The sequence below is a fragment of the Rhinolophus sinicus genome, chromosome 2, assembly GCF_057876585.1.
Source record: "Rhinolophus sinicus isolate RSI-liver-muscle chromosome 2, RSI-T2T, whole genome shotgun sequence".
In the NCBI taxonomy this organism is placed as follows: domain Eukaryota; kingdom Metazoa; phylum Chordata; class Mammalia; order Chiroptera; family Rhinolophidae; genus Rhinolophus; species Rhinolophus sinicus.
In genome coordinates, this window is record NC_142502.1 from 184,022,090 (window position 1) to 184,045,794 (window position 23,705).

Consider the following 23,705-nt stretch of genomic DNA (forward strand, 5'->3'; position numbering starts at 1 on the left):
TGTTTTCAGAGCATTGTGGATACTTATCAGCGGGCAAGGATGATAAATCTCGTGTAAATGACAGAAAAAAGGGGGGGGGGAGTATGACTTGTGATGCAGGGAAAAGAACAACAGACCGAAAGTCAAGATACCCGGGCTTCATCCTGCCCCTGGCATCACACCTGTGGGCAAGGGACTACCCTCCTGGCCAGTTCTGGGCTGCGTGAGTCCATCAGCTGCTAATTCAACCATCCTGCACACGGTACTTAAGCTTCTTAAAAGGCAAAAGTTCCATGTCCGTCAGTACCCTTGGGGACTGGGGGAGGGGATACTCTTGGCATATGTCAGGGTTCTTCAGGAGACGCTCCAGTCCAAAATAAGAAAATTGACTAGAAAAGCTTGAGGAGCTTTTAAAAAGCCAGCAAGTCAGACTAACACTTCCTGTCAGAAGTGACGAAGCAGCAAAAACAGCTGGCCCTAGGGTCCCCCAACCAAAACCCTTTCTGAATTAAGCAGGTCAGACTGTTTTGTACTCCTGCTTTGGGTCCAGGGGAGGGGGACAGCAAGCTCCAGGCGATCCTGTAGGAAGGAGGGGACGGGGACGCAGGAGGTGTGCAGGGTAACGGTGAGGAAGTGAGCCAAGCAAGCGGGTGCCCGGAACAATCCAGACATACAGGGACAAGCGAGAGTGGACCTGGGAAGGTTCTCCTCCCTCCAGGCCTCACAAGGGCGGGAGGCCCCACACAGACGCTAGTCTGTACAACTGCTGACACATAACAGATTTGCCAAAGTATGAGATACTCCGCTCTTGGAAGGTTCCAGAAGGGTCGCACTGCTAACACTTTGTCAAGGTCTCGTGACTTCTCTCCTAGTTGTTACATCAGAAAAATCAGTGTTTCATCCCCAAATTGGCAGAATCCTTCTCCAGTCCAGGGTTCACAAATTATCAAGAAACACTGCCTCCTTGGAACTTGTGCCAAATTCAAAACCCCAGCCACAGCTTTCCTAACCCCACAGTTTCTGTTAACACCAGTCACCTATAGAATGTTAAGGTCAATTTAAGATGGCCTCAGACCGACCCAATAGAAAAATGGACAAAATATATACAGTTCACAGAGAAGGAAGGGGGGCGGGAGAGAGAGAGAGAGAAAGAGAGAGAGAAGGGAGGGAAGGAAGGAAGGAGGGACGAATTCATACAATCTATGATATATGAGAAGATATTCAACCCTACTCATAATTTAACGTACACAAATCAAAGGAGGCCTTTCTGATGGTCCAGGTCCAAAACCAAGCAATTTGTAAAACCCCAGGGTTGATGAGAGTGGGGGAAACAAACTCATCACTCGCTGCTGATAGGATAATAAACGAGGTGAGCACTGTGGCAATGTCTGGTCACTTTCTGCACACACTAGCAACCCCAGCAACTCCACTGCTGTAAGACCTATGTACCAACGGTAATTATGGCATTGATTATAATAGGGGAAATGAGAAATGAGTCCTATAGGACTCTAGTTAAGTAAATTATGGACCAGCCACACCATATGATGGAGTATTATGAGACTGTCAAAAAAAATGGGGAGGGAGAGGTAGCTCCACAAACTAACATGAAAAGGTATACACTGAGTGAAAAAAGTACAAATATTTACAACATGAACCCATTTGTTAAGAATTATATTTACACATATTCTGATATGCAGATAAAAATTCTGGACTGGTTCCCATCCCAAACAAGGTTCATTCACAGGCTCACCCTGGGACCAGACCTGGGGATGGGTGGAGACCTTCACATCGCCTACGCGGTCTGACAATTAAGTTCACGAACTTGTTGCACGATGATGTTGCTAACCTTTTTTTATATCAGAGGGATTACTCATTATGAATTTGTACCAACTGGACAAACAGGTAACCAACTTTACTATTTGGAAGTGCTGAAAAGGCTGCGTGAAAAAGTTAGAGGAAAACGACCTGAATTTATCGCCAACAATTCATGGCTTTTGCATCAAGACTATACACCAGCTCCCACGGCACTGTCTGTGAGGGAATTTTTAGCCAGTAAACAAATAACTGTATTGGAACAACCTCCCTACTCACCTGATCTGGCCCCCAATGACTTCTTTCTTTACCCAAAGATAAAGGAAATATTGAAAGGAAGACATTTTGATGTCAGGACATCAAGTGTAATATGATGACAGCTCTGATGACCATTCCAGAAAAAGTTCCAAAATTGCTTTGAAGGGTGGACTAGGCGCTGGCATCAGTGCACAGCTTCACAAGGGGTGTACATCAAAGGTGACTGTAGTGATATTCAGCTATGAGGTATGTAGCACTTTTTCTAGGATGAGTTCATGAACTTAATTGTCAGACCTCATATATACTTCAGTGTTGGTTTCTGAGCGTCGTTTTTTAACATGTGCATGTGTTACTTTAACATTAATTTGTAATGACCTCAGAGAACTGGACGTTCAGAGTCAGGGTCTCCTGTCACTGAAACTGCTGAGAAGGAAAGGTAAGGGGTGGGGGCTCCTGCTTTGATCCGAACGCTCAGAATGCTGACCGCTCAGCTCCTCTAGTGTTTTGCAATGCTCGATCTTACAATCCCATGTCATGAGTGTCCCCGGGTCCCTGCCAAGGAGCACCAAAGGTCTGGACAGTGGGGACGGAGACACCGAAACTACAGGGAGGCCAACGTGGTAAAGCAACGCAGGTCTAGGAACCCATCCTCTGGCTCTTAATTGACTCATCCATTGAGCACAGGGGTTTGCATCCTCTCTTCACATACCTGCAAGAGTCGTCTGCCCAACTTTGTGTCTTGGTCAAAAAGAATGCCCTGCTTTTGTGACTTTTCCTCCTGCGTGACAGCTGCCCACCCCACCCCAACAATTCATGGAGGGCTAAATACCACCTGGACATTCAAGAGTGCTGCCTACAGTGCAGGGGGTAAGAATGTGGGCTCTGCAGGCAACGGTTGGTGTTCAGGTCCCAGCTCCAGGACCAACCAACGTGTGACCATGAGCAATTACTAACCTCTCAGCGCTTCAGGTTCGAATCTGTAAAATGGGATCATACACAGTCCACTGCACAGGATTGTTGCGAGGTGGTATATGTAAAGTACTTTCAAAGAGCATGCACCAAATAACAGCCAGGTGCTGATCCTGTGGTTACAAACGGCTGCAAACAAAGGCTGCACTTTGAATTAAGGCTCTGGCCTGCACATCAAAGATGTAAACTGCACCTCCCCAAAAAGACAAGGGCAAAGAATACTATTGGTTAAAAGAATATAGAAATCTTAGAAGGGTATGTTTATAGTCCAACAAAGTGGTAATGCGTTTCCATTTGTCCAAAAATCTGAGCCCAAAGGCAACCCCAAGATTGCGCAGCACTTAGCAATTATGCAGAGTTCACTGGCAGGAAACTCTCTTGCCAAAGCAATTGCCAAGGAGAACGCCTTGTTGGGTGGTGGTGCCCTGTTACCCCATAACCTATGTGGCTTGTATCTTTTGTAAACCAATGGTGTATGCGTCGTGAGACCCATGAACGCTGAGGAAGACTTCACCGAAAAGAGAAAGCACGTGTCTCCAAGGAGACAGAGGGACTTCCTGGGAACAAGGCAATGGTGTAAATGTGCTCATCCTATCCCGGAAGCAGTTGGCAAACAGGTGTGTCTGGATCACAGGGTCTGCAGTCAGCTGTGGTCCGAGTCAGGAGCACACAGACAATCGATACAGAGCCAGGACTATCCTAACAGCCTGTAGCTTTTTTCTGGAAAGCCCCAGCATTCAGCACCAGCAAAAAATTTTAAATTGTTGCAAGAATCACAAAATTTGGTCAGTCGGTTGAGAGATGGGGCCAGATCACCAGTGTGGAAAAGTTCCCAGCTCCTCTCCAGAATGAGCCCTGTCCGTTCACCTCCATCCAACCTCTGAGGGGGACAGCAGACCAGGAGAACCCTCAGTCCCTCCCCTGAACCCTCAAGTTCTCTCCCAGGCAATAAGACCCAGCAGGTTTGCCCCTGCAACCCACTGTTTTCCAGAATGATGAGATTTTTTGACAACTGAGACCTGGGGTGGTGAATATTCTTGCACAGGGTCCCACAGCCAGCTAAGGCAGAAAACACTAAGACTAAATAGAGCCCAGGCCTCCAGACCCACTAAGTTTGGGTCCAGCGCTCTGTCCAGGCCTGGCTCCACGACACCACGTGGCCCTACTACATACAAACAGGAATAAAAGCTCCAGAACACACACAAAAATGCTTGGTAATAAAACTAATGTTGGCAAATATGAAGCATTATCAAAATATAGAACCATAGAACGGGTCTTCCAACATTTCTAGGGGGAAAAAGTGTAAGTGTATGTTTACTTCTCGATTGCTATACATTTTCTTCAATCGCTTACTTTAATTCATAAGACCCAAATTATGGAACAAAAGATAAACACTAAATTTCACCATCATACCCCAATTTAAAAAAAAGAAAAAACTGTTTCAAGTTCCTCTTTCCCAAAACACTCCTACCATCCCAAGAAAACTACTGGATCCTAAAAACTCTTGGAATTAACACTGCCAGTTGTTTTAGTTCAAGTTTCCTGTTTGGTGGTTAAAAATAGGGTTGACATCTGTTTTCTGCAATGATTACCTTCCACGCAATTATCAGCCAGGTGCCTACACTCTAGCACTTTGGCACTTAAAAGTTATTTCCAAAACACCGCTTTTCATCCTACATTTCCCCATCCTTCCCCAAAATAACATAATCTGCAGGGGCATTTAGATGGAACTAACTAGGCCTAGCACCCACTAAACTGCAGAAAAGGTGCACAGAGGCCCGGCCGGCGCGGAACCAGACTGTAACCTGAGAACCCAGCCAGATTCGTGGTTTCAGCCTGCCGCCCAGCAGCTGTGTGACCTTGGGCATGTAGGTCAACCTCCAGGCGCCTCAGTTTCCTAACTGCACATCAGGAATCCTAAAAATGTTTTTTAAAAAATGTCCTCGGCTAACGGCAGGGGCTGCGTGCCGCACAGATAGGACCCACCCGTCGTCCCTGGATCAAGCCAGTCCCGCCATTCCGGGGTCCAACCACCGACGCCGGGTCCTCCAGACGGCTCGATGGCAGCCCTGCGGGCGCTCCGAAAGCAAAGGCCCGAGGGATGCTCGCGAGGCAGCCGGATCCCCGGGCCTGTTTCTCCCCCTCCCTCCCGTAACCACTTCCCCCGAAAGGGCCGCGGGGAAAGAGCTCGGTCCTCGGGCGCCAGGTCGGCTGCAGTGCCCCGGCCCGCCCCGGCCTCGGCGCACGCCCCTCGCCCAGAGCCGTGCTCCGCTCCGCCCGGCCCGGCCCGGCCCAGGCAGCGGCTGGGCTCGGCTCGGGGCCCCACGGCGGTACGGAGGCTGCAACTCACCGCCGGCCGCCGCGTGCGCGGTCTCCTTTGTATGCAAACACCCAGCCCTGCTCACGCTAGCTGTCAGGGCGACCCGGCCCCGGGGGCGGGGCTAAAGGGGCGGGGCGGAGCCGTGCGAGCGGGTTGGCCACGAGGGGCACCGCGAGGCGCGGGCTTCTTGGCCGCTTTCAGAGCCCGCTCGGCCCAAGGCGGTAGAGACTCCCTCCGAGGAAGGCCTGGGTGCGCCAGCCCCTCCTTCATCGCCTACCTTAGCTTTCCTGTGGGCATGGAACCTTAGGCCATGTTTCTGATTTTCCTCCCCCAAGCCAAAGTCTTATATTTAATTCAACAGGCTAGATTGACGTTGACCGATGCTCAGGCTTGCAGTGATCAGGGCAGCCTGGTAAACCGCAGGGAACCACCCCCCAGGGCCTGGCTGGATGGCATCTGGGCCCTACTCTTCCCGAGCATTGGGACTTAGCATGTCCCTTAACTTTTCTGACCCCGGTCTTTATTTCTTCAACCATAACGGGGCAGCTGCGTTGGCCATATGGTGATTTACATTTCATTCATTCATTCATTCATTCATTCATTCATTCATTCATTAAGCAAGTACCTATCACTGGGGATTGTAGCTCTGAACAAGAGAGACAAGGCCCTGCCCCCTTGGAGCCTCCATTCACCAGCAAGAGGCCTGGAACAAATAAAGAGTAAAATAATCTCTGATGGCAAAATGATTTAGATCATGTGAACGAAAAAGGGGTTCTGTAATAATACTGACAAGTCCAGTGACCAAAAGTAACTTCCCAGGGTGATCTGATTATAAATTCCTAACTGGGCAGGTCATGGTGGGTAGGCATGCCCCAGACACATAACTTTAGTAAAAGGTTTATCTTTGCCTTATGCAAGCCCTGTCCATTATTCCTTGTGCATCTAGGTTAACACACTTTGAAATGACAAAGTAATCCTCTTTTTCAGAGCCCTCAGAGGTGTAACTACCCTCAAGGGAGCACAGAGTCTTGTTAATTGTCCTGTAATCCAATCCCACCTTGCTTTCTCCCACCTTTATGTAATCCTCTTTACATTCCCTCCTTAATTCCTAACGCATAAGAGAAACGGCAAAACTGTCACTCTAGGAGGCATTTTTCTCAATCTGTCGAGATCTTGCCTCTAGGAGTATCCCCTTTTGGCTCAAATAAACTCATAAAAATTCTCTACAGGTTTGGTTGTTCTTATGTCGACAGTCAGATGATCAGAGGTGGTCACATTTGAACTGACATCCTAAATGACAAGAAGCATTTGAGTCTGGAGAGCAGAAACAGCAAGTGTAAAGGTCCTCTGCGGGGGTCGGGGGCCAGGGCTAGGGTAGCTAGAGCGGTAGGTAGTAGGGACCAAAGCTGTAAGGCAGGGCCTGTGGGCCAATTTAAGGAGTTGAGATATTCCCAGAAGGGCTTAAAACTGGGAATTACAGAATCTAATTTACATTTTCAAAACACTTCTCTGCTGTCTGAAAAATAGACTGTAGGGGGCAGGAGCGGGAGCTCAGACTGGCGGCTACTGCAGGAAACCAGCGGAGATGATGGGGGCTCAGACTGATGGCGAAGGACAGGAGGGGATGGTCGTGAGAAATGGAAAGACTTCAGGTATATTTCAGAGATAAGCCCCATGGACTGGCTGACATATAGGGTGTGACACGATGAAAGGAAGGAGAATCCAGGGTGAAATCTGCATTCAGGGCTTGAACCACTTGAGGGACACTGGTGCTCCTTACTAAGATGCAGAAGGAAGAGGGAGGAGGTGGACTTGAACGGAAATTCAGGCTCTAAGTTTGAGATGCCTTCCGGCCACCCCAGCGGAAATGTCGGGAAGGCTTCTGGAGCTCAATGGAGAAGCTCCAGGGCTGGCTGGAGTTCGGGGCTGCCGCCTCGGGAGTTTTGCCCAGGTGATGCATCTTCCATCCAACTGGCCATGTGTGGATGTCCTGTTAGCTAGTCTTGGGGAAACTCCCAGCTAGGCAGCCCGTCTCCCATGAAAGCAGGTGACCTCCTCCCTGCTGGCACTTCAGAGGAGGGAGCTACACAAGGCGATCAGCATTTATAAGTGAGATCCCTCCTCTACAGTTTCCCCGAGACCAGAGTTCAGAATGTAAATTGCAGGGCCCCAGAAGGAAGTCTCGTGTTCTCCTCTCTACTCCCCTCCCTCCAGGGATCATCTGGCCTTGGTGTCAACAAGCAAGTCTACCCTACAAGGAAAGGCTTTCTGGAAGCAAAGTCCAACTTCAGGCCACTTAAGTGAAGCATTTGTTTAAAATAAACCTTGAATTATTAAAGCTTGGAGACTGTAAGTCTAAAAACAGAAAATCCAGTCCAAAGCACTCATCCTACAAATGACGAACATGGGGGCAGAGTGGGGTTGGGGTTCACCCAAGTCGGCTCATCTTAACAGGATCCAGCTAGACCCCAAGCTAGTGAGGTCTGATGAGTGCCCAGCTTAACCTGCCACCTCAGGGAAAGCACTTTCCCTGCCATCTCTGGTACTGCCACAACATCTAAACAGGGCCAGACTAGAAGGGGGGAATTTTTTCAAACAAGCAATTAGGAGAAAACACACACTAGGCTCATATTTCACCATAAACTAAATTGGATTCAACAAAGCCCTGGCACTTCTGATGGGCCTTGTCTGGAGTCCCCCTAGGAGGGCCCTTGCTGTGTTGTCAGCAACTGGGTAGTAAGAGCTGTGACTCAGCCACAGTGGCTGAGGTGATCCCCTTGGCCAATCCCAGGACCTGCCGTTTTCAGCCCAAGTCAGAAGAGAAGTAGGAAGAGAAGAAGGAACAGGATGAATAAAACTTGCTCTAGCTGGCTAGAGGAGGAAGGAGGGGTGAGTGATGCCAGGGCAAAGCAATGCAGGCATCCTTGATTCTATAGACTCAGTTTCACAATCTGGAAAGTGGGGTGGGGGAGGCAGATGCTCAATCCATAGATCCATTTTAAGGATGCAAAAGGCCATCATGTAAATTACATAGCATGAGTGCTGCTGCCTTGAAAGATTTTTAAATTCTAGAACCCTGTACATTGAGGAGTGGTGATTCCCAGAAGGATTTGTTCAGTGCTTAGCCCAGCTCACCACCCTCCAGGACTCAGATGGCTGCTGGCCGCCCTCTGAGGAGGGACACCCAGAGAACATGGTATTGCTAAGGAGGTGTAAGGCTAAACAAGGACTAGTCCTCTGCATATAAAAGTGACCAGAGTGGTGTAAGCAGCCCTGTTATCTGAAAACCTCCCCACGTTTAGCCAGTGACAATGACATCATTTTCTTGGGAGGAGAGGCAGGAGGATGACCATCCCCATCAAATACTGTAGGTGGGTACACAGTGGACTGGTCTCCTGACAAGTGAGAGGTGGCCTCGGTGGTTAGCTCTGTCACTGCCCCGGCAGAGAGGATCACAGAGAGGTGTTCCTGCAGAGGGCAGTGTTCAGTGAAGTGAACAACGACTTATTTGTCTCTGGCAGCGCAGGGCTTCCAGGAAGGGAGGGGATCTTCTCAGGATCCAAGGCCAGTCTTTGGCTGGGGCCTTTGAGGAGGTGACTTCAGTGGGGACAGTGCCTTGCTGAAGCGTCAAGGTGGGAACCAGCGATCCCTGGTGCCACCTCACTTCCTCAGAGGGCAGAGGACAGAGAAGCCTGGAAATCCACCAGAGGTAGACCAGGCCCCTGGATGCCACGGTGGGCTGGCCGACCAAAGCAAGTTTCATGGGAGAAGACGTGGGTACGAGAGGCCCTGGGCTCCATGGGGAGAGGAGCAGGGGGGAGGGTAAACCAGGGGGAGCAAATGTCTAGAACCAAAGCACAGAGGGCCCATCCCCAAATTAGGGTGAGGATCGTAGATTAGGGCTGAGGCGTGTGGAGGGAAAGAAGTCACAGGGAGATAAAGGGGAGAGGCTGACAGTTGGCCATAGCGGGATCTTGGTGACCACACCACCCCAACTCACCCTAACAGATATATTAATTAGGAAGCCTTGAGTACCCTCCCTCGGCCATGTGCTGAGCACAGCCAAAGACTCATGGGACCCATGCACACAGCGCAGCAGGGAAGCAAGGAAACTCCCCAGGCTTGGGGCAGAGAGAGCTGTACTCACGGGACCCGCTGTGCCCAGTGGGCCCACGCTACCTCACCCACTTGGACAGCAGCCACCACCCGTCCCTCGCTCAGTCACAAGCCCTTGGCTTCGTTCAACCCTCCTCTGTTGAGTGTCTGTCCTGTGCCAGGCCCCGTGTGGAGTGCTGGGGGCTCCACTGGGGGGAGCAAACCAGACAGGGCCTCTGTCCTCAGTCAGTGTATGGTTGGGGCAGTAATCACGGCCAATTACATAAATACATATAAAAACTGTCAACCTGCTCAGCATCGCTATGAACCCAAGGGTTGTATACCTCTGCAGGATTTCACCTGCTTGACCCCTGAAGAGGAGAATTCAGCCAAACTCAGTGGCCTGAGCAGGCACTAATTTGGCCTAATCTAGGCCAGTCATGGAGGAGCAGAAGGATGGGAGAGGGAACAGCACATGCAGAGCGGCCTGGTGTGTGCAGCGGCTGGAGGAAGGCCCTGGGTGGCCCCTGATGGAGTGAGGGAGATACGCAGCAAGTCCCATTCCTGTCCTACCAGTGGTTCCCAGCCTGTGTCCCCTGTGATCAAGAGGGGCTGGGACACCCTTTCTCCTCTGGCCAAACGCGGAAGATTCCTAATGAGCCAGGCTAGGACAAGAAAGATATTTTTGCTACACTATTACTTGTCGCCTCTTCCAGGTCCACTTCCAGGTCTGCAGGACCCAGTCTCCATAAAACAGCCCACACGCCTTGGACGTTATGACCTTTGGTGTGGATTTCAGATCAGGGTGTGTAAGATCAGCTATATGGTCTTCACCCTTCCCAGCTTTCCCCCAGCCTCACAGTGAACACTTGTCTCATCTTTGCCTGTCCAGGATTCATATGTACACTGTTTGGTGTGGCACAAGCACTTGCCAACTAGAATAGACGCCAGGCACAGTAGAGCAGCATCTTGCTGGATTATGGAGAAGGTGGGGAAGGGAAGGGAAGAGGAGAGATGAGATGAGATGGCAGGAATGAGATTTTCTAATGTTTTAATCATTGGCAAGGCCATATGAGGGTCCATACTAGATAAATTTACCCAAGAAGAAAACATATTTGGAATTCAACTGAGAAATGCATCTGCTATGGACTAAATTTTTATGTCTGTCACTCTTTCCAAGTTCATATATTGAAGCCGTAATTCCCAATGTGATGATGGCATGTGAAAATAGGGAGGTAAGTAGCCTTAGATGAGGTCACGAAGGTGGAACCCCACCAGAAACCTGGACCACAAAGCTAAGCATAGTGACCCAGCCTCTGACCTCAGTAAGAGAAGCTGACTCCGGAATAAAATCAGGTTCCCACAGAGAAGGCGCTATGCAGCCTGTTACAGAGCTCTGAGCTGGGCCAGGTAATTGTTCAGCTACTAAACTTTTCAGCTGATAGATCTTTGTTTGCCCCCACTTAAGATAAGCTGTAAGCTGTAAGCAAACAGAAAGGCAGAAAAGGACATGCTTTGCCAACATACCGTACTGTTAACATGCAGAATTTAAACGCTGCTTGCCAAGACCCGTCCACATTGACACCTACTTGTTGCCTGGAGCCAAAATACAATGTCTTTAATCGTTGACCTAAAACCTGGGGTTGGTGGTGGGAAGTAACTTTATACTCTGAGACCTCAAATCATGGATCTCATCATCTCTTGTTCTTACTGTGTTTCCCCAAAAATAAGACCTAACCGGACAATCAGCTCTAATGCGTCTTTTGGAACAAAAATTAATATAAGACCCAGTCTTATTTTACTTATAGTAAAATAAGACTGGGTCTAATATAATATAATATAATATAATATAATATAATATAATATATAGAATATAATATATAGAATATAATACAATATAATATAATGTAATATAATACAGGGTCTAATATAATACATAATATAATATAATATAATATAATGAGATATAATACTAGGTCTAATATGTAATATGATATAAGACTGGATCTTATATTAATTTTTGCTCCAAAAGACGTATTAGAGCTGATTGTCCAGCTAGGTCTTATTTTCGGGGAAACACGGTAGAATAAACGAAATAATTCTAGAATTGAACATTCTCACCCACCCCTCACACTCTCAAGCAGTGTTTCCCATGAAAACTTGTCACATATTAGAATCACCTGGGGAACTGTTAAAACTCTCAATGCCCAGACCACAGTCTGCATCAATGAAGCACAGTCCTTGGGGTGGGACCCAGGAATCAGTATATTGCAAACTCCCCATGAGACAGTCGCATATAAGAGCCAGTGATCTAAGGGTCCACTTCCCTTCATGCTGTACCTGACTGACTGTCATTCTCTCTCTCAAAGCCCACCCTCCCCTCAACCAGCCCCTGATGCCAAGAGTCAACATATAATGTATATTTTTTCTAAATGTCCATATAACGGAACCCATACAAGCCAACTCAAGTAAAGTAAGTGAGTGTGTGTGTGCCTGTGCGTGTGTGTGCGTGTGCGTGTATGGAGTATGATATAGTGAAAGGAGCCAGGAATTCCAGAAATGGGCCTTGATCTATCGCTCACTTTCTCTCCGCTTGGTTAGCTCTGCCTCCTTTCTCTCTCCCACCTTGCTTCCTCTGCTTCCTCCCATATTCTCCTCCCTCATCAAGCTGGCCACACACAGCTCATCAGGTACCACTGCCCTTCACATGACTTTTACATGACCTTCCACTTCAGTCCCCTAACTCCGAAATTTTGAAAGAGAAATCGGACTGACCCAGGTCATCTTCTCAACCTACAGTACACAAGTCGTAGACAGGTTGCTGACATCCTAGGAATGGCTACCTTAGGGTCACTTTCCATGGGAACACTTTCTCTATTACCTTTTGGGCTCTCTCTCCATCCTTTGTCCCTTCAGTCTTGCAAAAGGAACTGTACTGTTGTGATTCAACTGCCCCTTTCTGGTGTAGGGTCAATACAGATTGAGAAGAAATCTAATCTTCCCTGGTACAATAAAAGGAAGAAATTGTCTTCCTCCCTTTCTTAGAGCATTTACTATGTCGCACTTCTCATTATTAAATTATGTCTCTGGAACTCTGAGATGTAAATACATCTTTTTAAAAGCTAAATAAGCCCCTGGACATCTGTACAACTCAGAAACGTCTGAAGGTCCTGGAAACCACCTGTGTGGAACGTGAACAATAAGGGAGGTGGTGGCCCTACTTCCCAATTTCTGGGAGGGTAGGCGCCAACCTTTGGCAGGTGCCATGCCTCCCTCCAAGGTGCAAAACTAGCTCCTGTCCTAAAAGTACCAGAAGTTTCCTTTTCACTTTGGATAAAAGCAATAAGCTAACACAGATGGCCACGCCACAACTAGGACAATCATATGTGACACATGGTTCTGTCGAGTCCTCAGACCCGAGGACCAGCAGCCATTTAGCTTGAGAACATATATGGAATGGGCTGAATCAGCCTGGCTACATAAGGGGGTGAGGTGTCGTTCTGTCTTTGCAATCTGGCCATGGTGGGCAAGCCATATGACGATGACAGGAAGACTGGGCAGCAAAGGCAACTCAGGTAGACGACGTCTACGATGGTCTAGATACCCAATTACCGTCGAGCAATGAGCAGGAGTTGGTTGCCATGGAGAATTAACAAAGGGACAAAATTTACAAATGTAAATTTTTGAGTAGATGAAAATGGCAGCTCCAGCAGTAACACCACCCATCACCACGCAGGCTCAAGGCAGGATGTGGGCGGCACCTTTTCTGTGGGCGTTAAGTCCTGACCCCACGCTGGGAAATGAGAGCCCTGGTTCCCCCCACATTTAAGTCCTTTTTGGGATGAGGAAAACCGATTTGTTTCTTCAGTCAGCCATTAAAGAAAGGCAGAGATGGGGAGACAAAAGTGTTTGGGGAACAGTGCTCACATTTCCTGGCCAGGGGTCCTAGTGTGAGTGTCTGTCTACACAAGCTGGCTGTTTAGAGAAGTCTCGGACAACTCCCCGGTTCCAAGCCAGAAACCAAATAAAACAAAACAAAGAAAAAAACCCATTATCTTAAAATCCCAACGAAGTTGTACTTCCTATAAATACTCATGTGCTGATTCCTATTGTATTACTAATTGCTGTCAGTATTGCAAACACCTCAGCTCTCTGGAATAAATGAAGGGAGAAAGGAGGGGTCGGGAGTGGACGAAGGCAAACCTCACCTACTTCACAAAGATGCTCCTTGGGTCCTGGTTTGGAAATTGAAGTTCCTGTCCCTACTGCCTCTTGTCCTTCTAACGGGAATTAGACTCGGCGTTTCCTATCAGGCACCAGTTTAGAGAACTCCCTGGAAATACATTCAGTATCACACGCTGGGACCCAAATGGCACTGCCTTTGCATTTCCCATGTTAATAAAATAAAACATTGGGGAAAATTATTTGTATAAATTAGAGTTTTACAGCTATGGACCATGGCTTATCATTCTTAAAAGAACTCCAGGCGGCCATCGATTACACTTAGTAGATGAAGAGAGCTGTATAGGAGCCCACGGCAAACCGGTTAACAGAAGACAGAATCGAAACTCCACAAGTCTTGTTATAGGGCTCTAGTGTCCCCAGATTTCAGTCACTGTATCGTTCTTCGGTGAGTTCTGTGCCTGAGAAGCCGGCACGTAGGGAAGCTACTGAAACCTCATTACGCCCCACCCTCCCTGCCTGCCATTTACCTTAGCTGCTGAAGAAAGCCTGGGCTCTCCCTTTGCAGTGCATATTGATAGGACCCCATCAAACTTCCGTCAGCTTCCTATGGACATCCCTGCTCATGGGAACTTTGGCCTCCTGGTTGATTTCCCTTTCTCCTAGTTGTCTAGTTCTCAGCAGCCTAGGCCACCACTGATTGGCTGTTGCTAGGATAGGCATGTTCTTACCCTTCTCTCTCTTGCCCCACCGCCTGCCCTACCATTTTCTCTCCCTCTCTATCGTCCTTTCATCTGTGCTCTCTGCAAAGACTTCAGGAAATGCTCATGGTTGACTGGCAGGATTGTGATGACGTCACTGGAGTTGTGATGTCAGTATATAGTGGTGCTCAGAGAGAGAGAGATAAGAAGTTATGCGTGAGGACTGAGTAAGGCTGTGTGTGGAGCTAGTTTGAGACCAGCATTGAATTCAGAACAAAGCCTGGTCAACACTGGTGCTGGTAGAAAGCTTGGAGCACAGCATGACCAAACCCTTGCATGAAATTGGATTTTGTCTTGCTGATTTCTGAATTCACAACAAGCTAATAGAAGAGGCTTTTAATTCAGAAAGCTGCACTCCAACAAATTGAAGAAATGTTGAGGGAATAAATTACCTTATCTATTTTTGACAAAGCATGAAAATTTGGTGTTATCTACTAAATGTACTGTTAAGAGATTTCAGTAATAAATGTCATTGCAGAAAAAGCATCAATTCCAAGAAATGTAAGCTATATATGAGCTCTTTGAAATGCCTAAGCCATAGGCAAAAATCACGACTAAGTACAGGATACAGTTATTGAATTATTGTCCAAGCAACTGAAAATAGTTCTAAATGGTGTTCAAAGTGGAAAGTTATGATACGGTCAGAACAGAATCCCACAAAGCACACGGAGTCTTGCTCAGGTGTGGCTCTGGGAGCCCAGACTTCTGGCTGCACAGCAGGAGACATCCAGTGCCCTGCTCAGCCCAGTTTTTACACAAATGCTTCGGATCAGAGTGGGGCTCTCATAAGCCATTTCCTTGGGCATGCCCAGAATGCCTACTACCTAATGTTATACATCAGAGTGGAAGGTTCATGAACCATGGGTCTTCTCGCTCTGAGAAAATGCCAAGTCAGAGCCAGCTCTCCTGGTCTTTCAGATGCCCAAAACCTGCTTACCACATCTTCTTTGGATGGTGCTTTTGAATCGTGATGAAAAAGTCACATATGAAAGAAGCTCCTACACGGAAGACAATTTTTTCTTTCGTCTCCAGCTCATGGTACCTTGGATGGATTCGTGGTTACTGACGGTAAAATGTTGGGCAGTGCATTCTAATAACTGCCTTGTATTTGGACATTGCTTTGTTCACTTGTCATCATGCAACACAGCACCTTTCAGGAGATCATGTGAGAACTTCGCATATTCAACTGTCCTAAGAGAATGCCATTGGAGGCAGCAGTACCTACCATAGCTACAAATCATTTCAGCTAAATACTAGGCACTTCTATGGTCTCTACAGATCACGTCAACCCCTCCTCACCAAAATTTGGGGTCTAAAAATTACTCACTTGCTTCTTAAATTGCGATTCCCATCTTCAAAAGTGTATAGTATTCTACTGAGACCAGAAGGGGTGTTCCTCAGGTTGGCATGCCCAATGGGCCACGAGGCACCCCGCCAGCCTCAGTAGAGTAATATCCCAGACCTTTGCATTTCCCTGTCATATTGGGCTGCACGGATACTTCCGTTAGCCTGCAACCAAGGAAGTCATTTTTCCTGGTATTCTCTGCATGTTAGGCCACACTCACAAAGCTGTATTCAGTGCCGGCCATCAGACTTAAGAGCCATAAGGACAGCAGCACACCTGATTGGAAGGGAATGACCCAGCATGAAAGGCTGGCTCTGAGTGCAATAACCAAAGCTATTTAACCTGCAAAGGAAAACCCAGTGTGGGGAGTGGAAGATGGGGAAACAGTGGCCTAGTAGCCAAGGGTGACATGCGAGGATTATATTTATCTGTACATCCCCAAGGATCTAAAGAATGAAAGAAGGTCGATTTGTGATCACTATAAAAGGACCTCAGGAGACAGGTCATGCCTGGGCAGGGACCATCTGGGCTGTGTCTGGAGCTTGGGAGCTCCCAGCCGGACCCCTGGTTGAAAAAGGATGTGAAGAGTTCTGATCACGAGGCAGCAAATTGAACTCGATTCCCTTCATGCTCGTCCCAGCCCTGACTCCATGAATCAGCTCTCTCTCTTCCTTTCTGTCTTCCAGAGTGAGCTGCTGTCTCTTGTGCAAAACCAATCTGAGAATTCCGGGTTAAGCTCCACTGTGCCACCCATGTCCCCGACCCACAGAAGCACCGTGCTGGGTGGAGGTGGGCAGATAGGCTCGGAAGACTGCCACCGGCTCCTCCCGTGTGTGGGTTGAATTAGCTGCTCTCCCCGCCACCCCCAGGAGGAACTTGTTCTAGGGAAGAGCACGCTGCCCAGAAAAGGCAACCGAGGCTTCGGCCCCAAGAGGAGAGAAGGGACTAGAGAACTCTGTCTGAAGGGACTCTGAGAGAAAGCCGGTTCTGAAAGATTCTGGTGAGTTTCACGTCTGCCCCAGGCCAGACCCCAGGGTCTACGCGTAAGTCCCCCAAGACCCCCAGGGGGAACATGGCTGTCCCTGATCTCTGCACTAAATGTGACCTGGGCCTCAGCCAAACTCTGTGTTTTTTCCTCCCAGAAAAGGGAGGAAACAAGCCCAGTAAAATATCCCTCAGGTCTTTCTGGAGTCTGGGGTGTCCTACACACGGTTGGTTCTAAGGAACTGAAGACCTGGGTTCTGTCTGGGCTGTGCTCTGTCACTCACGAGACCCTGCACATGTCACCTCAAGACCTTGTTCTCCACATCGGAAAGTGCAGAAGCGGGGACTAGAGGGTCATCAGCTCTGACCGATCACTTACATTGTCTGAGATGTGACTTCACGGGTGAAGACACCTTACATCATCAGCCCTGCCCGCTGCCCCCGCCCCAAACACACGCACAGTATGGTAACTCAATCCTGGGTCCGTGACACCCTGGGCATGTCTAATCATTTCAAAATCTATTGAGATAGTTTCAGAAGAAGGAATTAACATGAATTGACTTTAACCTGAAAATGGATAACGTCCCACCCAATACTTTCTCTTCTCCCCTCTCCGTCCCCTGAGGAAGTCTAAGTGAAGGTTTGGGCACCACTAACCTAGAGGAAATTCTGAGCAGAGCACAGCATACTCAAGACAAAGAATCAGTTGGGAGTTTCTTGAATTTCAAACGGGAGGGAGGGATGGAGGCAGCATTTATCCTTGTCCCAACACTACTCAGCTTGAGTTCTCCTCTGTCGCACCTTGCTTTGTAACGGCGAATCCACCCCAGGACCACATAGCTCAGTCAATGCTCAACTCATCCACAGGGTCCTCGGGAGACTCAGAGGCAGATGGACCAGCCAGAGAGCATCAGAAGGAGGGAGCATCGCTCTGACAGACATCTCCCCCCCCAGCCCCCCGCTTCTCCAGTATCAAACATCTGACTACATGTCAGGTGCCACCGCTGCCCTGGCTTTGCTATTTTCCATGCAGCCTAAGCTGAAGCCAGACTGGATCGTTTTCATTTCTTTAAGCTTGCCCTGTTCCTTCCACCCCAGGGCCTTTGCACATGCTATTCCCACTACAAAGAATCCCCTCCCTTCTTCACCTGGTTCACTGCTACTCATTCTTCGACCTCAGTTCAAGCATCACTAACCTCCCCAACTATGTCAATTCTCCCTGTTAGACACTCTCACTGTTCTACATAGCTTTCATTCAAAATATTTATTATAATCAAATGTTCCATTCGTGTGTGCAATTATTATAAAAATCCCTCGCCAGCAGACAGACTCCGAAGGAAAGACCATTTCTGTTTAGGTAACTTGCACAGTGCCTGGCACTTAGTAGGTACTCAATAAATATTTTTAAATGAATGCTCAAATACCATATCAAGGGCCATAATGGCTGGTTGCTAATAAATATTTATAGTAATAAGAATAACAAAAATAAACTCTAATAAAAATATACTCATGCTAAGAAAAAGTAACTAGGCATGTGCTGCTGTTAAAAATATCAGCGTTCTTATTGTGAATGAAGCAGGAGGGACGTCATGAAGAATGCACTCATTTACACAACAAGCCATGTCTGAGTGCTTACTGTACGCAACGTACATGGGGGTTAACTGATTAAGAGACGCCTCTGTCCTCAAAGAGGTCACCATCTAGTACATATACAGAGAACACAAGGACATGCCACTCAGAACAAGATGCCCACTGGGTGGGAGAAGGGATTGGTAAATGGGAGGATTAAGAAAACACATTAAAATGAGACATTCATACAATGTTTCTATGCACAAATGAGAAAGGGGCCTTGGGATGGCTCTACAAACCCTAAGAATTCACTGAACAGGAAATGACCATTCTCTAGAAGATTCTAACTAAATACATTATTGTTGGATCTGACTGTGCCGGTGCCTGTCACTAATCCACACCAGATACGCGATGCAGAGGGACTATAATGATTCATGTGTTTTTTTAAAAAAAGCAGTTGGGTAGGAGAGGCAGCACAGCACTGCTGGGTGGCAACTCAGTGACTGTCATCAGACACTTGTGCAATACTCCACGAGCAAGGCCGGACAGGAGAGAACACCTGGGCAGATGGCAGGTGGAGAACAGGCAAGCAGGCGTTTATTTTCCCTTTACTTCCACGTATCTCGTTACATTTCAAGGAAACTTTAGACCGTACAATCTCACAACAATAAAGAGAACAGAAGGGGCACCTTCAATGGAGAACATACTCAGTTACATTTGTAAGGTGGGAAACAGCAAAGGGAAGGGTTAACTGAAGAAACACTACGGAGTGAGCTACATCCTGGAGTACCTGCAAAGGGGGCTACAGCCCCCTTCGTGTGTGTGTGTCTGTGTGTGTGTGTGTGTGTGTGTGTGTGTGTGTGCGTGCGCGCTGGGGGTGGGGGGCGAAGGAGACAGGCAGGGAGTCAGGGAGCTCCTCCTCCTAACAAGTAAAAAGAAAGGCCAACGTAAGTTCCAGGAAAAACCCACGGCCCCACAAGGAAAACCCCATACAGAGAAAGGCACACTCTGAACAGAACACTCTCAAACCAGGTGAGATCATATGTAAATGGCAGAGTAAAGAAAGGAGAAGGCTTTTGCATAGGACGTTCTGTGAGCATCAGCGAGACTCTCCTCTGTCAGCGTGTAAGTCCACAGGGTAATGTGCAAAGGAGATACGTAGACTGGGGATAGGAAGAGGAAACCGGCTTTAATCATGAGCTAGCACTTCCTAGCCGATTTTCTAGACACCAGGCACATGAAGCACTTCGATGAAATTCTTCAAAAATAAACTTAAATCTAGGCACCTTTTCACTTCCTCCCCCTACAAAAATGGGCTCCCTCCAAAAAAACTGCATTTTTAATCCAGTCCTTTGTCAAACCTAAAGACAACAAGAAATAAAAGGAATAAGCAAAATGTGGTTTCATGTAACAGGGCCAAGATAATCTAGACTTCTGGGAATTGTTGCTCTTCTGAGAAATGTTGCAATCAAAGCACAGGGTGGCCAAGGAGGAGGCATTTTCAAGTGTGCGCTGCTCGTTGTAAACACAACAGGAAGGATGAGGTAGGCTTAACGTAACAAATCGCAGCACAACATCTGCCACCTGAGCGAGACCAGTTACGTAGTCTGCGTGGACCTTTCGCTGCTCAACTGTCCCTCTAGAATGCAAGGCCTTTTGCCTTGGATGAATCTGTGCGTGTGCATGGGGATAGAAGGCGTAGGTGTCCCGGGGAGTATTTCTTTGTGTTTCTGCTTTGCAGGGCCAGAGTCTTCAAACTGAGAGCCAGACCTCTTACAGAAGCCTGTCCACAAATGTCCTCAAGTCCATGAAGAATTAATCACTGGCTGCTCTGTATGAATGAGCCCACATGTGACTCCATTGTGGTACATTTCACAAAGCGTTGTCACCGTGTCATTGTAGATACTCTATCTGCTCTACTGGTTGGTGAATACTTGAAGGAAAGGACCAACCATGGCACATTCATTACTGAATCCCGGCACCTAGCACATCTGCAACATAACTATGCAGAAGACAGACAGAGACAGAGCGAGATTCTGAGTCTTCTGCCCCACTGTTTTCCCCTTCATTTTTGGTTTTCTCATCACTAAGCACTTTTGGAAGTTATAAACTTACCTTCTAAGGATAACAGAATAAAAATTACCAACTACTCTGATAAGAAGAGACTTTGATTGGAAACCCAGCTACATGCCCTCACCCACTTCCCCGTGCCGTACACTCCCCCTGGGTGACTTTGCCCCCCTTAGAGACTTCAGTGACACTGCCCTACCGATGACCCGGGCACATGTCAGTGTTTCCAGTGCAGCCCTTCCCCTCAGCTCCAGGCCACACATCCGACTACCTGCCTGCTGGACACCTCCACGTGGATGGTCTGCAGGCACTTCAAACTCAGCCAGGCCAACAATGAACTGTCTCCTGCCTCCAGGCGCCCTCCACCCCCCATGACTACCTCTAATCTGAAACAACTCTGCCTACTTAAAGCCCTTCAATGCCACCCCCTCTACCACCTGTGGGATAAAGTCCAAGGTCTTTAGAAAAGCAGATGAGGCCCCTGGTCACCGCACCCTTCTTCTCCTCCACGTTCCCCTCCCACTGCTCCCCTCCTCCCACCACACGCTCCGTGCTCCTTCTTACCTCCATGTCTGGCCAACTTACGCCTCTTTCAAGGCCATACATGGCTCACCTTGTCTTGGAAGCATTTTTTGAAATGCTGAGTTACAAACCCCATTTCTCTTCTACACAATGCCTTCTGATAAACAGCAAGCCCTTTATGTTTAGGACTGAATGAACTCCCAATGTACACAGAAGGAACTAAGGCCCAGAGAGGTTAGCTAACTTGCTCAATGTCACGTGTGCCAGGACTTTGGACTCCTAAACCAGTGCCCCTGCTTAGATGGTAACAATTTTCTGTAATTTCGCCCTTGAAGCAGAAAATTCCTATTTCAACTCTCTTGTCCATTGCTTCCTGTCTTGTCACCAGATGAGCTCTGTGAAGGGCCCAGGACAGGGCAAGTACTAGAGACCCAAGTGATTCTTTTCCCTGCCTTCTTCTCTTTATGCCACAGCCACTGGGGCTTAGCCTGGGGCTGGAAACCTGTTGGCCATGGGCTCCAGGCCCCTGGGTCTGGAAAATGGGGGTTTGGCCATGGGAAGCAGCCTCAGACCACCTGACGACTGGCAACCTGCACACCTACCCACAGGAGAGGGACACACTTACCGGGACTTCCTGCCCCTTCTCTCCTCCATAGAGAATGGTTCCCCTCACTCCAGGTTCAACTGCCACTAACTGCCCACAGGTCAGTATTCCTGGCCTCTGATTGGGCCCCGTCCCTGCCAATCCCCTCGGAAATAGAACTTCTCCTCACAGAGTTCCTGGGGCCAGGCCTTCCTCAGCAGCCTGCTCCCTGCATTTAACTGGGGCTTCTGGTCTCATCTCAAGGAAGACTCTCTCGCTCTGGCCGGCATGGCACTAAGCCTCATGAGCCTCCAGCAAATCCCCTTTGTCCACGCTCTAGAGAAGTCCCTCTCTAGACTGAGCTCTTTGGGAGTGAAGACTGTTACTTTTATTCTATATCCCCATGGCTTAGGACAGGCCACAGAGGGACAACTAAGTGTTCAGGCTTTCTCACTTCTTCCCTGGACCGTCCTATAGCCCTTTCTTGAATGTCTTTACCTGCAAACTTATTACCTCACATCTATTCTCTACAGACAAGGGTCTCAGCTGTAAGATCTATGGGGTGTATAGCAAATGGTAAGATGCTGCTGAAGCTGAAAGCATAGCTCCGGCCAGGGGAGTGCTCTAGGATGTAGGTTGGGATCACCACCCAAACAGCCAGGGCTCAGAGAGCCAGGGCAGCAAGAGCATCTGGAAGCTGAAATGGGCGTGAGCAGTGGAGGTGGTGCTGGCCCTCAGCCTGCTGAACTTGGGGTCTAGGGAGAGCCCAGAAGACAACATCCATGGGCAGAGCAGAGTGTAAAGCACTAAGTACAGTTGCAGAGACAATCTGAAGGGCCTGGCTAAGGCTTTGGGACCAGGCAGAGGTCAGTGAGACGAGGCAGGAGGACAAAGGAAGCAACAGGTGCAGGAGGGAGGAGCAGAATCTGCAGAAGGGCCCTGAGGGGCTGGGGCAGCTGCAGGGCTCTTATCAGATACATGTGGCACCAATGGCAGGAGTACTGACAAGAACCTTTCCTGTTGGGACAGGAAACTACAGAATGCTGCGTAATCAGGGAGGTGACAAAATCAAATCGATGCCTGGGGGAAGATGGATGCAGGGAGAAGAGATTAGAAGCTAGCCAAAATGCTCTTAGCCTCTTGGGGCTTCTCCAGCCTTTGGAAAGTGCCCCAGGCCAATGGGGCAGCCTCAGCTGAGCGGTGGGGTCCTGGTTTGGGGACTGCATCTGCCCACGGCACTCAGCCACCAAGAGTCTTTTCTCTCATCTCAAAATGTAACAGTATAATTAGGACATTCACAGTAACTTCACTCACATTAATGTTTGAAGACCACACATTTCGAATCCATCCAGGGTCTCTCATGATTGGAATCTGAAAAACAAAAACATTAGAAATTATTTCATGGAAATGTTCTGGAATTACCATATTTTTGCCCAAAGTTGTGAGGGAAAAATTAAGGATGCACATTATACATAGGTACTGTGTTTCCCCAAAAATAAGACCTAGCCGGACAGTCAGCTTTAATGCGTCTGTTGGAGCAAAAATTAATATAAAACCCAGTCTTATATTATATAAGACCCAGGATTATATTATATTATATTATATTATATTATATTATATTATATTATATTAAACCCGGTCTTATATAAGACCCAGTAGTATATTATATTATATTATATTATATTATATTATATTATATTATATTAGAACCGGTCTTATATTATAGTAAAATAAGACCAGGTCTCATGGTAGTACTAATTCCGTATCTATGTAAATGTTTTTAGTACTAAACATGGTAGTACTAATTCCATATCTACATAAATGTTTTTAATTCTTTTATTTATGCTTATGAGTTAAAAGTGTACCTCTAGATCAATAACGATATCCGTATGCAAAATAATACCCTGGAATATGATAATCAGTTTTGTTGATACGTAAATATCATAAATTTGTTACCAGTATGTCAAATTTCTTGTACCTTGTATCTGTTCTTGTGTTTTGTAATTATTTGTTATGTAAAATTTCTTGTACCATAATATGTTAAAAATAAATGCTAAAATTCCTTTATAATATAAAAAACAAGTACCTAAAAGTAAACAACTAAAAATTTGAGGGGCAACCAATGGCTCAGTTGGTTAGAGCATGAGCTCTGAACAACAGGGTTCCCGCATGGGCCAGTGAGCTGCGCCCTCCACAACTAGACTGAAGACAATGAGCTGCTACTAAGCCTCCGGGAACCCTGTTGTTCAGAGCTCA

At 47.7% G+C, this 23,705-nt stretch overlaps 1 protein-coding gene across 12 annotated transcripts in view; it reads right to left on the reverse strand.

Annotated features, from left to right (window-relative positions):
- LPIN1 (lipin 1) overlaps positions 1-23,705 on the reverse strand; it is a 112,474-nt gene that overhangs the window by 63,936 nt on the left and 24,833 nt on the right. For 7 of the 12 annotated variants that reach the window (XM_019751161.3, XM_074331697.2, XM_074331698.2 and 4 more), the window contains exon 2: positions 22,764-22,820. In XM_019751161.3, the coding sequence (XP_019606720.3) occupies positions 22,764-22,820 (57 nt within the window). Of the gene's footprint in view, positions 1-5,004; positions 5,163-5,368; positions 5,458-22,763; positions 22,821-23,705 lie in introns of those variants that run through there. The other 5 variants (XM_074331704.2, XM_074331702.2, XM_019751379.3 and 2 more) reach the window with 2 other exon arrangements.